Here is a 15,891-nt window from a genome sequence, read left to right as displayed (position 1 = left end):
CCCGCGCATCTCAGCCCGCTCGGCGGGCGGCGGGACCACCCTGCTTCCAGAGGGGCCTCGGGACACAGGGCACAGCCTCCGGGCTCTGGCTGGGCCAGGGCACAATCATCCCGTCACACACATGAAGAAATGGAGGCTTAAAGGAGCCCTAAGGTCTCAAGCAAGTACAAGTACGCGGCCCAGCTGGGGGGATATGGGCGAAAAAGGAGAAGATAAAATCACAGCAGCCCTGTTCCCACCAGTGTCAGCGCAGCAGACACAGGCCACAGCCCGGGGCGGCTCTGGACAAAGGCAGAGTCGGGTTGTTACGGGGTTGGGGGCAGGGTGGGTGCAGGTGACTTTAAATGAGGCAGAGTTAAACAACTATACTCCAATAAAAATCATTTTTAAAAAATAAAAAATAAAATAAGCAGAAAAAAATGAAAGTTAATTTGATATTCATTTCCATAGGCAAAAACAATATCAAAATTTTTTCATTTTTATTTGTTACATATAACTTTCTATATTATGTGTTGTGTGATGTTTATTTGATTGTATGCATGTGTGTGTACCCCTGTGTATGTGTGTCTTTAGCAATATATCTTTGGCCAGGTACACAGTACTTTGAAAAACTGGTATGTACTCAACATAAATCATGTATTCTTTCTAATGGGAGTGTACCTTACTATTCTTCCTACTCTTTGTTTTTAAATATTTAATAAAGATGGGGAGCACATCTTAGTTGACTTTGTATACCACTGTCTGTCAGAATTTCACATTATTAATTACAATATAAATCTTGAATTGTTAAATGATTGAGTAGGAGCAACCAAGAATAAAGGAGATTTTTGTGTTAAAAAAAAAAAAAAAAAGAGGCAGTTTCGACTGGCTTTGAGCCTCGCAGGTCTGTGGGACCACAAAGGCGGATCAGTATCAGACCCGGGCAGTGACTGGACCTGGGTTCTCGGAAACCACAAAGTCGAGACAGGTGGAGAATCTGTGTGCTTCGTGTGGGTGCTTGTGTCTGCGATAACCCCAGGTCAGTCGCTCTCCCACCCTGGCCCCATCATCATGGTCACTGGCCTCTTGCTGCCCCTTCAGGATATTCTGAGTACACCCTCCTCCTGGCCGGCAGTAGGTGTTACCAGGCAGTAAATGTGAAGGATGACCACTGGCCTTTGCCTGGGCATTTGACAGACATCACTAATCAATCACCCATCTCTTCCCCACAGAGAGCTTCGGAAAGCCAGTACCAACCCACCCAACCCCGCGCGGAGCGGACACCCACTTCTGCTGTCTCCCCAGAAAGTACCTTGTGGCTTAGAAGCAGTGGCTGAGTCAAGAGGCACGGCGCTGGGGGCCAGCGTGGGTCTGGTGGGTGTGTTGACCACCGGGCTCTGGGGGCTGGTGGGCCAGGCGGTGCTGGGGATGGCCGGGGCAGGAGCCGCCGTGGGGGCCGGAGGCTTGCTCGCAGCGGCAATGGCCTCCAGGATCCAGTCACGCAGCCTGGTCACTCGGGCGTACACCCCCGGATGCCGGGCTTCTGCACAGCCGATTCCCCAGCTCACGATGCCGGCCAGGAAGAACCTTCCGGAGGGCTCCTCGCAGACCAGGGGGCCCCCCGAGTCGCCCTGGGAGACAAAAGCACACCCTCAGGAGGGGTCGGGGCTCCCTGGCTGCAGCCGGTCCCAATCCCAGAGCCACAGGGTCAGAGAAGGAGCCCTGGTTGGGGGCCTTCTCCCCACGCGCTCACGGGGCACACGTGGGCTGATACCTCACATCTCGGGACCTCAGTCTCCTCTTCTAAAAAAATAAAACAGGACAGTAGGACTATGAGATCTCTAAGACCTCTTTCAATTCTACCACTGGCAGTTAAAAAGCCAACCCAAATAAACAATATCTCCTCCTCTCTTTAGCCCAGCAGACCTTGGGTAATGTCACCAGTGGCTTAGGAACCTCCAATCATCATGCGGCGTCCTCCTGCAGGGCTGCATCTGCCCTCACTCATCCTGTCTTGCTATCCTTTGCCTTCTCCTCACACCCAGCTCACCGTGACTCTTTCATCCTTAAACACAAGCTCTCTCTTACTATTTGCCGCCGTTTTCTCCAGCTTCTGGCTCTGACGTGGCAACCTGAGCACATGTAGCAGGCGGTCCCCACCCACCAGGCCTTAGAAAGGAGAGCAAAGATATAAACTAAAAAGAAAAAGGAAATCCACAGCCATGTGACAAGCCAAGCAGAGGAAATCTTGGTGCTGGACCAGCAACAGAAGACTCCCCCTTCCGGGGAGAGGGGAACCTCGGGTGGAAACCTGGGGGCCCTTCCCAGCCACCTCAGGGGCTGGCAAGGCGTCATCTGGGGCCTCTGGCCTCTCTCCCAGGCGCCGGGCTCACCTGGCAGGAATCCACCTTCCCATCCAGGTAGCCGGCACACAGCATCCTGTCGGTGAGCGAGTGGCCATACAGGCTGGCGCACAGGGCCTGGTCCAGCAGCTCCACGGTGGCTTTCTGCAGCATCTCCGGCTTGACCACTGCCCAGGATGGGGAGAGACAAGCAGGGTGAGCACTCCAGGACCCTGGCAGCCACCCCGAGCCAGGAGGCTGAGCTTCTGTTTCCCCAGCTGCGGTGGAGCTGCTGCAGCCCCAGATCAGAAATGAGCCAGGTCCATCAATGCCCACTGACCACCCTCTCGGCCTGGACAGCTAAGTGGCATCAAAGTTAACACCCCAAGACTAGGCGCCTCACCTCCCCTCCCCAAACCTGCCCGCCCTGAGCTCCCCCTTACCTGCTGGAATCTTTTCTTAGCCCAGCCGTAGCCCCATCTTGGCTAAACATTAAATCAGATTACGTAGCCTTTTCCTCAAATGCTCCAGGGTGTTCCCCACCCCCCAGCTCAATCCAAATACCCAAGCTTGGACCACCTACCCCGGCACCCCAGGCCCTTTGCACATGCCGGTCCGGCTGCCTAGAATGCTTGTCCCTGCAGAATCTGTCCGCCTTCCTCCTCTCATCTCCTATTTTAAATTGCAGCCCCACCCCCATCCCTGCCTTATTTTTCTCCATTCTGTACATCACCATCTGACACTTATCTTGTTCATTATCTACTGCCCCCTGGAATTGTTCTGTCTGGGTATGGTAGCCACTGCCCACAGGAGGCTATTTAAATGCAGATGGAAATTCATTACAATGAAGTGAAATGTAAAACTCGGTTTCTCAGGTAGCGCTAGCCCGTGTCATAGGGCTGCTGGCCCCCGTTGTGGATGGCGCAGATGTGGCTTGTGTCCACCACTGAGGGAAGTTTTATTGGGAGGCGCTGGTCTGGACCGGGGGCTCCACGTGAACAGGGGTTTCTGTCTGATTTGCTTCCTGCCGGTCCCTGGAGTAGGGAGCCTGGTCTTAGCTGAAATGTCACCATCTCAGGCCCTTTCCTAACACTGTCCCCGCCCCCAACTCATTTTTCCTACTGGTCTCCTTCCCAGCATTTATCACCATCAGGTTACAGTCGATATGAGGCAGTTCTGTTCTATCAAATTACCCAAACACTGAATCAGTGAACACTGCCCCACCGCTCCGGGGGATACACGGGGTCAGGTTCCTGAGAGCCTCTGGTCACAGCCGATCCGTACGTATGTCACCTCATGATGGTACGTGTGTTTCTGCTTAAAGACACTTCACTTAACATACATTGTTGACGCGTTAACACTGAGCTCACAGCCCACAGCGCTGTAACTCTTGCCTGAACGAAGCTCACCTAACACACGTACTTTCTGCCCATAAAGCACATCCCAGCCCTCCTGCACTTAGGACGCTAGCCAGCACTTCAGCTCTACGCTTGGGGCCTGTTTAGATTTTGTGAAACCTGCCACAAAAAGCACAAAAATGCAGGAAAAAAAAAGTGGCAGTAAATAGTCCACGAAAAGGACACTGGTTTCCAGTCTGAGCTGAACCAAGAGGCAGGGCATTGCCCAGCTCCACCTCAGCTGGGAACGACTCAAATTGCACATCAGGGAACAATCACAGATGCCCCCCACGAGTATCCGCTTGGGGAGACAAATGAATTTTAGCGAGTAGGCGAATTCGCAAATACAGAATCCGTGGCTAATGAGGCCGGACTGTGTGTTGCTTGCTTGGCTGGGCTTTGCTGGCTGCCTGGAGAGGCTGCGGGGGGGTAGGTGCTTACGGAAATCCTCCTTGAGGTAGCCCCAGCCCGAGATCAGACACTTCTTCCTGGGCGGGAAGACGTGCACGGCGGCCGGGAGGCACACGGGCTGCACATGCCTGCTGAAGGGCAGGGGGCCACCCAGCTCGAGCACCGCCACGTCGAAGTCGGCCGTGTCAGAGTTGTAGAAGGGGTGCGTGATGATCCGGGCCACTCGGGCCCGCACCGTGCTGGCCTCCGAGCCGCTGAGGTAGGTGCTTCCCGCGTAAGCCACCCACTCGGTGGGGTCTTGGAACCTGCAGGGCAGACAAACCCCCGCTCAGAGGCCCACCGAGGATGGGGCCGGAGGGTGAGGAGGGCGAGGCACTCACCCGGCGGGCAAGTCTTAAGGAGGCGCCCCAAAACTCAGCCATCGAGACTAATAATGATATTTTCGGACTTTCCTGGTTTCGCAGTGGTTAAGAATCCGCCTGCCAATGCAGGGGACACGGGTTCGAGCCCTGGGCTGGGAAGATCCCACGTGCCGCAGAGCAACTAAGCCTGTGCACCACAACTACTGAAGCCCGCGCGCCTAGAGCCCGTGCTCCGCAACAAGAGAAGCCAACGCACTGAGAAGCTCGCCCACCGCAATGAAGAGTAGCCCCCGCTCGCCGCAACTAGAGAAAGCCTGCGCGCAGCAACGAAGACCCAATGCAGCAAATAATAATAATAATATTTTCATGCAATATTGTCAAAAATCAGAATGATCGCAAAAAAAAAAAAAAAAACCCCAAAAAAAACCACTCAAAACATGGTGCACGAATTATCAGTATTTTAAACAAAGATAGGATCCAACAGGGCTGGGATTAGGGTGAGGCAAGTGAGGCCTTGAATATGGATTGGCTACTCGATAACATTGCGTGTCTGTTTTTAATTTTCTTGGGTGTGATAGTGGTATGTGGGTATGCGAGAGACTCTTTTGTCTGTTTGCACAAATGCATGCGGGAGATTCTGAGGCAATGCGTCATGATGTTTTCTACTTAATTTCAAACGGTTTGACAAAGATATATATGTATGAATGTGTGTGTGAATAATTACAGATGCAGATGGATGGAGAGAGTGGGAGAGAGAACGAATACAGTGAAATAGTAATAACTTCTGAAATCAGATACTGGCATATGGGTTTTTGTTGTCCTATTTTTTCATCTTTTCTACTTAAATATATTCATAATAAAATATTAAGAGAAACAAAAATTTAAATGATAAAAAAGCAACTCTTCTTGCCCTGAATGTCACTGCTTATGTGACCCGTGTCCCCCAGACCGTCACTTCCTGGGGCAGGTTTCCCTGGGATTCCCAGCAGGCTGTTCCATTAGTGACCCTGCGGCAATTAGTAGGTAATGGTTTCCCAGGGGAGCCCATGCTTCCTGTTGCCCTGTCCTGTCCCCGAGGACTCCTCAGATGGGAATAACCAAATAGCAATGCCTGGCTCTGCCAGAGGCTTCCAGAACCTTCTCCCACCTTTGGTGAGCTCCATTCTGATTGGCCACTCTCATTGTTAAAGATTCTCACCATCCTCAACAACAAAAAACAACCCAATTCAAAACTGGGCAAAGGGACTTACCTGGTGGCGCAGTGGTTAAGAATCCGCCTGCCAATGCAGGGGACAGGGGTTCGAGCCCTGGTCCAGGAAGATCCCACATGCCGTGGAGCAACTAAGCCCGTGCGCCACAACTACTGAGCCTGTGCTCTAGAGCCTGCGAGCCACAACTACTGAAGCCTGCATGCTCTAGGGCCTGCGTGCCGCAACTACTGAGCCCGTGTGCTGCAACTACTGAAGGCCATGCGCCTAGAGCTTGTGCTCTGTAACAAGAGAAGCCACTGCAATGAGAAGCCTGCGCACTGCAACAAAGAGTAGCCCCCGCTCGCCACAACTAGAGAAAGCCTGCACGCAGCAATGAAGACACAACACAGCCAAACAAACAAACAAACAAAAAAACTGGGCATTGCTCCCAAGAAGATGGAGCAATGTCACACAAATGTCACACAAATGGCCAATAAGCACATGAAAAGATGCTCAACATCACTAATCATTAGGGAAATGCAAATCAAAGCCACAGTGAGATATTACTGCGTACCCATTAGGATGGCTATTATTAAAAACAAACAAACAAAGTAACAAGTAATGGCCAGGATGTGGAGAGACTGGGAGATCGGCCAAGATGGCGGAGTAGAAAGACCCTGAGCTCACCTCCTCTCAGGAGCACAGCCAAATCACAACTACCTGCAGAACCACCATCAATGAAAAAGACTGGAACCTACCAGAAAAGATCTCCAACTAAAGACAGAGAGAAGGAACCACAACAAAATGATAAGGAAGGGCAGACTCACGATGTGATCAAATCCCATGCCCCCAGGTGGGGGGACGCACGAACTGGAGAATAATTATGTGGCAGAGGTTCTCCCGCAGGAGCGAGAGTTCTGAGCCCCACGTCAGGCTCCCCAGCCTGGGGGTCCAGCACCGGGAAGAGGACCCCCCAGAGCATTTGGGTTCGGAGGCCAGCAGAGCTTAACCGCAGGAGCCCCACAGGACTGGGGGAAAGAGAGGCTTCACTCCTAAAGGACACACAGAGAATCCCACGTGCACTGGGACCCGGGGCAGAAGCAGTAATCTGATAGAAGCCTGGACCAAACGTACCTGCTGGTCTCGGAGGGTCTCCTGGGGAGGCAAGGCGCCGGTGGCTGTGGGTCGCCCTGGGGACATAATGTTGGCGGCCGCCATCGTGGCTCTTTAGTGTGGAGACCGGGCCCCACACAATAGCCCACAGGCGCCAGTGGGGACACGGCCCCACCCATCAGCAGACAGGCTGCCCTGAGACCCCCCTGAGCCCACAGCTGCCCCTAGACACAGCCCTGCCCACCAGAGGGCCAAGACCCAGCTCCGCCCACCAGTAGGCGGACACCAGATGCAAGAAAACCATGATCCCACCACGCAGGCCAGACCCTAGCCCTGCCCACCAGTAAGCCAAGGCCACCTTTGGGACGCTCCAGAACCCATACCCAACTGTAGCCGCAACCCGCCCCCTCCCCCCACCACCAACAATGACCTGAAACGAGCTCTGGGATCCCTGGGCCCTGCAGCCAGACTCCAGGAACCAGCTCTGCCTGCCAGTAGCCTGGCACTAACCCCAGGATCTGGCTTCACCGGCCAGAGTCTTCACGACCCTGACTCTGCCCACCAGTGAGCCAGCACTAGCCCCAGGCCCCCTAGGATCCCACAACCGGCTACGTTGTGACCAAGCCCTGCTAAACCGTATCCAGCAGCATCCACATAAGACAGGGCCTGGCAGCCAACCAAGCCCACCAGACCGCCCACACAGTCAGCCTGCGACAACAGAAGGACTCACGCAGCCCTCTTAGAGGGAACCCCTAGAGCACGTAGCTTGGGTGATGAGCAGGGAGTGCACTGCGGAGATGCACAGGATGCGTCCTACAGAGGCCACTTCTCCCAGGTTGAGAAACATAACTAACCTACCACACACATAAAAATACAAACAGCAACTTAGACAAAATGAGGTGACAGAGGAACATGTTCCAGACAAAGGAACAAGATAAAACCCCAGAAGAAGAACTAAGTTGAGGTAGAGATAGGCAACCTACCTGACAAAGAGTTCAGGGTAGTGATCGTAAAGATTATCATAGAACTCAGGAGAGGAATGGATGCACAGAGTAAGAAGTTAGACATTTTAAACAAAGAGAAAATATAAAGAACAGCTAAACAGAGATGAAGAATACAGTAACTGAAATGAAACATACGGTAGAAGGAATCAAAAGGAGACTAAATGAGGCAGAACAGATCAGTGAGCTGGAAGACAGAGTAGTGGAAATCACTGCCACCAAACAGAAAAAAGAAAAAAAGAATGAAAAGAAATGAGGACAGTTTAACAGACACTAGGACAACATCAATCATGCTAATATTCACATTATAGGGGTCCCAGAAGGAGAAGACAGAGAGAAAGGGCCTGAGAAAATATTTGAAGAGATAACAGCTGAAAACCTCCCTAACTTGGGAAAGGAAACAGTCACCCAAGTCCAGGAAGCAAAGAGGGTCCCATACGGGATTAACCCAAATAGTAACAAACCAAGACACATCATAATCAAAAAGACAAAAATTAAACAGAGAATATTAAAAGCAGCAAGGGAGAAGGAACAAATAACATACAAGGGAACTCCTGTAAGACTATCAGGTGACTTTTCAGCAGAAACTCTGCAGGCCAGAAGGGAGTGGCATGATGTATTTAAAGTGATGAAAGGGAAAAGCCTACAACCAAGAATACTCTACCCAGCAAGGCTCTCATTCAGATTTGATGGAGAGATCAAAAGCTTTACAGACAAGCAAAAGCTAAAAGAACTCAGCACCACCAAACCAGCTTTACAACAAATGTCAAAGGAACTTCTCAAGGATGTGGAGAAATTGGAACCCTTGTGCACTGCTGGTGGGAATGGAAAATGGGGCAGCCGCTGTGGAAAAGAGGATGGTGTTTCCTCAAAAGGGTAAACACAGAATCACCATATGACCCAGCAATTCCACCTCTGAGTTTATACCCAAAGCAATTGAAAGTAGTGACTCAGATACTTGCACACCCATGTTCACAGCAGCATTTTTCACAACAGCCAAAAGGTGGACACGACCCAAGTGTCCGTCGATGGATGAATGAATAAACGCATGTCCATCCACACACTGGAATATTATTTGGCCATAAAAGGGAAAGAAGCAGTGACACACACTACAACGTGCATGAACCTTGAAAACAGGTTAAGTGAAATGTCAGTCACAAAAGGACAAGTACTGTCTGATGCCACTCACAGGAGGTCCCTGGGGGGAGTCAGATCCACAGAGACAGGAAGGAGACGGTGGGGGCCAGGGGCTGGGGGAGGGGCTGGGGAGTCAGGGTTTAAAAGGGATAGACTTTCCGTTTGGGAGGATGAGAAAGTTCTGGAGATGATGGTGGGGATGGTTGCCCAACAATGTGAGTGTGCCTAATGCCACCGAGCTGTGCGCTTAAAAATGGTAAATTTATGTTATATATATTTTGCCACAATTTTAAAAAATTAACGCATTCAGATTTAACAAAAAGAAAAGAGACGGAGGGACTTCCCTGGTGGTCCAGTGGTTAAGAATCTGCCTTCCAATGCAGGGGATATGGGTTCGATCCCTGGTCGGGGAACTAAGATCCCACATGCCACGGGGCAACTAAACCCACGCGCCACAACTAGAGAGCCCGCACGCCGCAACGAAGAGCCCGTGCTCCGCAACGAAAGTTCCCGCGTGCTGCAATTAAGACCCGACACAGCTAAATAAATAAATAAATAAATAAATAATTTTTAAAAGGGAGAGGGAAGGAAGGAGGGAGGGAGGAAGGGAGGGAGGAAGGGAGGGAGGGAGGAAGGAAGGAAGGAAGGAAGGAACTAAGTAAGTTCCAAGGGGCTCTGAAGACACCCAGGAAAGGTGGCATTCCCAGAGTGGAAGGCAGGTGGGATACAGGGGCGGGGTGGGCTCTGAGCCCTCAGGGACGCGGACTCACTCATTGAAGCAGTGGGCAGCAGACACCAGCCACCTGGCGCCAATGATGGCGGCCCCGCAGAAGTGTTCGTTGTTTTCCCGGAGGCTGACTTGCCAAGGGAACTCCCCCGGGGATGCCTCCACGCCGCCCACAATCCTGCCGGCTGTCCTCCAGCCAGGCTGCAAACCACAGTCTGCAAGACAGAGATCACTATCCAGGACCCCAAGAAGGCAGGAGTGTGGCCACGTTCCTGGCGCGTCTGTCTGCGGTCTGTTGTCCCCATGGCCCCCGCGTTCAAAGAACGCCAGAGATGCCAGCAAACCAGCAGAAGCTGGGAGACCACATGGAACAGATCCTCCCTCACGGCCTCAGGAGGCACCGACCCTGCCGACACCTTGATCTCGGACTTCTAGCCTCCAGAGCTGGGAGAGGATACATTTCTGTTGTTTAATGCACTCAGCCTGAGGTCCTTTGATTCAGCAGCTCTAGGACAATCATACCCTAAAGTTAGCTATAAGGATGCTACGTACCTATGTGACCAACCCCCAATACAAACCCTGGACACCAAGCCTTGGCTGAGCTCCCCTGGTTGGAAATACTTTGTGCGTGTTGTCACATACAGTGCTGGGAGAGTGAGTTAAGTGCTGTCCACATGACTCCACTGGGAGAGGATAATTGGAAGCTTGCTTGAGCGTGGTCTCTCCTGGACTCTGCACCTTTTGCTTTGCTGATTTTCATCTGTATCCTTTCACTGTAATGAGCTATAACTACGCATATTAACAGCTTGACTGAGTTCTGTGACTCCTTCTAGTGAATCACTGAATCTGAAGGACTCTTGGGGACCCCCCGACCACACCTGCCAATTTCAATCAACCTCTATATCATCCTCCACAGCCAGGTACCAGACGCTATGAATGTCTCCCTCACCATGTATTTTGCAAGTTTCAAAATCTTTATATGTCCATCTTTTCATAGGCTGCTGTGTCTCTCTGTTTATTTAGTCTGCTTTTATGTCCTTCAGCAATGGTTTGTAATTCTATATAATTATTATTATAGACAGGACACATGTTTATTTTATTTTGTGTTGCTATTAATCAAGAGTGTGATTTTTTCCATTATATCTTCTAACCCACTATTAATTGTATAAAGCAATACAAGAGCTTTTTTTAATGTGTTAGTATTTATCTTATCTTCCCCTTATTGTTGAACTGTCTTATTTTTCTGATATCCTTTTAGTTAATTTATTGATTCATTTAGATAATCAAATTCCAATTATGATAGTTTTCCTTCTTCCTTTCCAATACTTAAACCACTGTTCTCACCTTACTGCATGGGCTAGCATTGCTAGAAAAATGTTGACTACTCTTACAGCATTTCAATTGTAATTTTCCCTTGCTCAAATCCTTTTGGTGACTCCCCACTACCTATAGGACAGAGCCCCAGTTCCTGGCATTCAAGGCGTCCCACGGTTTGACCTGATTTTTTCTCCTTCTCACCCGAGGGCTCTCCACTCCACACACCCCAAGGTTTCCCTTCTCTGCTTGCTGCTGCTGTTTCCTGTCATATCACAGGTGCCCACTCCCTTCCCTGCTTGCTGCTGATGTTTCCTGTCATATCACAGGTGCCCACTCCCTTTCTCTGCCCAGCTCCAGTGAATGCCAGGACCACGTGTCTGTGTGTGAGGGGCACAGTGGGCCAGAGAACCAGCACTTGAACCTGGAAAGGGGACACCGCCCAGAAAACAGGCCAGACAGGCAGACTGACCACAGTGGGCCTCATCGGAGCCGTCGGAGCAGTCCGCTGTGTCATCACACTCGGGGTTCACCTTGGTCACACACTGGCTGTTCCCGCAGGAAAAGGCGTTCCCTGGACAGCGACCTGAGGGCAGACAAGAACCGCGTTCCTGACCTCACTCCATCTCTCCCGCCTGCTCTCCACACGGAAACTCTATAGAGCGTGGAAGGCATCTCTTCTCTGCTTCCTTTTCTCTGAATGTTTCTGAAATAATTTTCTCAGAATTAGTACAGAGATGTAACACATGAGAATGCTAGTCAGCACCGGGGCCAGGGCTATGCAACCTAAGTGTATGTGTGCCGTGTATGTACTTTTACATGTCTATCAGCCATGTTTTATTTATTTATTTATTTATTTAAATTTATTTATGTATTTTTTGGCTGCATTAGGTCTTCGTTGCTGCATGTGGGCTTTCTCTAGTTGCAGCGAGCGGGCACTAATCTTTGTTGTGGTGCGCGTGCTTCTCATTGCGGTGGCTTCTCTTGTTGCAGAGCACGGGCTCTAGGCGTGCGGGCTTCAGTAGTTGTGGCACGCGGGCTCAGTAGTTGTGGCGCACGGGCTTAGTTGCTCTGTGGCATGTGGGATCATCCCGGACCAGGGATCGAACCCGTGTCCCCTGCATTGGCAGGCGGATTCTTAACCACTGCGCCACCAGGGAAGTCCTGCCATGTTTTTCAAAAGTAAGAAATAGGGGGACTTCCCTGGTAGCTCAGCAGATAAGACTCTGAGCTCCCAGTGCAGGGGGCCCGGGTTAAATCCCTGGTCAGGGAACTAGATCCCACGTGCATGCCACAACTAAGAGTTCACAAGCCACAACTAAGGAGCCAGTGAGCCGCAATTAAGGAGCCCACGTGCCGCAACTAAGGAGCCCGCCTGCTGCAACTAAGACCTGGTGCAACCAAATAAATAAATAATTTTTTTTAACATAAGAAATAGGTGAAATTAATTTTTTAAATTGTAATAAAGTACACACAACATAAAATTTGCCACTGAAGTGTAGGTTCACATTTGGGGCCATTCTCTGGGGGGCCGTCCTGGGCACTGTGGGATGTTGAGAAGCACCCCGGCCCCACTCACTGAATGCCAAGAGCACCCCCCATCGTGACAACCACAGATGTCCCCAGACATCACCCTGTGTCCCCTGGGGGGGCAGGATCACCCCTAGTTGGGGACCATTGATGTAAAGCTAAGTAAATGTATCTGAGCCGTCTGGGAGGAAAGTCACCAAAATAGTAAAAGCAATGAGATTCCAGGTGATACCTACTCTTTTTTTCCCCCCAAACTGTTTTTTGTCTTTTCTTTTAATAACAACTTTCCATCACTTGAAAAAAAAACAAGAACAATAATGCCTTCTCTTAATCATGCTTGGCTCTGAATAATTCAAAGTACCTCATTTTTAAATCATCTGCTCACACAGATATACATTCTTTTTCATATTCTTTTCCATTATGGTTTATCACAGGATATTGAATATAGTTCCCCGTGCTATACAGTAGGACCTTGTTTATTCATCCTATATGTAATAATTTGCATCTGCTAACCCAAACTCCCAATACTTCCCTCCCCCACCCCCCTCCCCCTTGGCAACCACACGTCTATTCTCTATGTCCATGAGTCTGTTTATGTTTTGTAGATAGGTTCATTTATGTCCTATTTTAGATTCCACATATAAGTGATATCATATGATATTTGTCTTTCTCTGTCTGACTTACTTCATTTAGTATGATAATCTCTAGGTTCATCCATGTTGCTTCAAATGGCATTATTTCATCCTTTGTTATGGCTGAGTAGTATCCCATTGTACATATATATACCACATCTTCTTTATCCATTCATCAAAACATACCTGATTTTAAGTCTCTTTCTGTCAGCGGCCCCTTCTGGCTTCCTACAGCAAAATGGAGAAGAGATATAAGCTCATTTAGTGAGCACTGAGGTTCTTTGACAACATCGTAATGCAAAGCAGTGGTCTGCGCTGTCCACCTGGGATCCACTTAAATTCTGACTTAAATCAGCAAAGATGAAATCAGATGAAATATTCCATTCCTCACGATAAGAGCTCAACAGCCGCGTGGGGCAGGTGGCTGCCAGAGTGGATGGCGCCGACCCAAAACATTTCCATCCCCGCAGAAAGCTCTCTTAGTGCTGGCGAGGTTACTGAGACTCACTGAGTGTGTCAGGAGTGGTGGAGAGGGGACTGTAAATGTCCTGCAGGGCAAGGTCAAGGCAACAATTTTAAAATCTGAGCAGTCTGACCTCATGCCTGGCTCTCAAATCCCAATGCACAGCAATCTTAGAATTTTAGAGCATAACATTTACCCTTATTTCTATACCAGGGGCCAGGTGCCAAATCCGGCCCACCACTTGTTTTTGTAAATAAAGTTTTATTGATACACAGTGGTGTCCGTTTGTTTATACAGTGTCTTTGCTGCTTTTGTGCTATAATAGCTGGGTTGAGCCATCTGGACAGAGACCCAATGGGTGGCCAAGATGAAAATATTTATAGGTTGCCGCCCCCTGGTCTAGACCATAGAGGGTAAAGCAACGGGTATATGTTTCCTTGTCACCAAGAGGGGCGATTATGGAAAACCTCAAGTTTAATGCAACTTTCACTCGGCTCCCCTTCCCCAGCACGTCCCTCCGGTCCCTCCCAACGTCGCCCTGTCTCTGGGGCCACTCGCCTGTGAGCTGGGCGGACACGATGGTGCCATAGGGGGCCAGGGGGATGCCGCGGCCCTGCAGCCTCTCTCGGAGTCCCCGCTGCAGCAGCTCCTCCTCCAGGCCCGGGCTCGGTGTCCGCAGGGCCGGCTGCATAAAGTGCAGCCGAAAACGCACCAGGATGCTGGCGTTGCCCTCCCTGCGGGGAGGACACTGGCCCTTGAGAGGGAGGGCGCCTCTCGGCTGGAATCTTCTGCAATCTCTCGGGCAACCACCAAGCTTCCTCCACCCCCAAGGAGGCCCCAACTCACCAGTAACTGAGCACCGTGCAGCCCACACAGCTGGCCTCCAACTCTGTCTCCCGAAAGCTGCTGACAAACTACAACAGAAACAACCAACAACCGTAGCAAATGTGAGACCCTGCGGAGACTCCCTCGGGGGAGAGCTGGGAAGGGGGTGGAAAAGCATCTCCTCTTCAACTCCACGTGTGCGGCCAACTCACAGAACTAAGAGACAGGACAGGCATCTCGAAGTCGTGCCTATGAAAATACAGCTCCGCCAACAGATGATGGAGAAACCCCACGTGGTCCCTCCACACACGGGAGCATCACTCAGCCACGTAAAGGGGTGAAGCCCTGACACTCGCTACAACGTGGATGGACCCTGAGAACACGATGCTCAGTGAGAGAAACCAGACACAGAAGGACACACAGTGTGTGATTCCACTGATGGGAAACGTCCAGAACAGGCAGATCCGCAGACACAGAGTGTGGGTTCATGGTTGTCAGGGGCTGCGGGAGAGGGGGAGGGGGTGACTACTGATGAGGGCGGGGTTTCCTTTTCGGGTGATGGAAGGTTCTGGAATTAGAGGTGATGGTTGCACAGCTCTGTGAATGTACTAAATGCCACTGAATCAGTCACTTTAAAAGTGGATAATTTTAGGGAATTCACTGGCAGTGCAGTGGTTAGGACTCGGTGCTTTCACTGCCGGGGGCCCGGGTTCATTCCCAGGTTGAGAAACTAAGATCTCACAAGCTACGCAGCGTGGCCAAAAGAAAAAAAAATGATAAAGAAAAGGATAATTTCATGTTACGTGAATTTTACATTAAAATAAAAAAATCCCGTGGCTGAGCCCACTTTGTGCAAAGCAGATGCTACCAGGAAGGTCCTTGTCCTGCACGTGCTGTTACGGTGACCACTGCCTGCGTCTCCTAGGATTGTCTCGGTTTGGGCACCGAAGGGCCCACATCTCTCCCCTCGGCAGCTCACGTCACCTACACATAGGGTGACCGCGTAACCCCGTTTATCTGCTCTCCCAGTGTAGTCACTGACAGCGTCCCTGTCCCCTGGCAGAATGTCCTGCTTAGGTGCTAAATCCTACGGTCACCATCCTCGCTCCCTAAACGCACGTGATGCACGGTCACGCCTGTTCATTCCCCCCATCTAAAACACCCTTAATCCAATTTGCTTCTCTGAACCGCACCCTCTGAGTCCACATCCCCACTGCCCACACCCAGACCTGCACTGTCCTGTAGAACATTCCACAAATTTCCAGAATGTTCTACACCTGCCTCGCCCCATATGGCAGCCGCCGGCCATAGGTAGAAACTGAGCATCTGAAATGTGGCTGCTGCCACAGAGGAACTGATTTTCGCATTTTGTTCAGTTTTAGTTAATTCACGCTTCAATCTCAAAACGGATACTTGATTCAGTCACTGGAAAATTCTTAACTACATTTGGAGCATCTTGGGTCTGTAA

The 15,891-nt window shown here is 50.6% G+C and overlaps 1 protein-coding gene across 1 annotated transcript in view; it reads right to left on the bottom strand.

Annotated features, from left to right (window-relative positions):
* The window catches only part of TMPRSS9 (transmembrane serine protease 9), a 55,302-nt gene that overhangs the window by 8,846 nt on the left and 30,565 nt on the right, over positions 1-15,891 (bottom strand). The window contains exons 4-11 of the mRNA XM_057540103.1: positions 14,445-14,512; positions 14,153-14,332; positions 13,322-13,359; positions 11,446-11,559; positions 9,703-9,874; positions 4,160-4,434; positions 2,373-2,509; positions 1,292-1,610 (exon numbers count right to left, since the gene is read on the bottom strand). Coding sequence (XP_057396086.1) covers positions 1,292-1,610; positions 2,373-2,509; positions 4,160-4,434; positions 9,703-9,874; positions 11,446-11,559; positions 13,322-13,359; positions 14,153-14,332; positions 14,445-14,512 — 1,303 coding nt within the window. The remainder of the gene's footprint in view (positions 1-1,291; positions 1,611-2,372; positions 2,510-4,159; positions 4,435-9,702; positions 9,875-11,445; positions 11,560-13,321; positions 13,360-14,152; positions 14,333-14,444; positions 14,513-15,891) is intronic.

Source organism: Balaenoptera acutorostrata, chromosome 2, assembly GCF_949987535.1.
Source record: "Balaenoptera acutorostrata chromosome 2, mBalAcu1.1, whole genome shotgun sequence".
In the NCBI taxonomy this organism is placed as follows: Eukaryota; Metazoa; Chordata; class Mammalia; order Artiodactyla; family Balaenopteridae; genus Balaenoptera; species Balaenoptera acutorostrata.
This window is presented reverse-complemented; position numbering and strand designations above follow the sequence as displayed.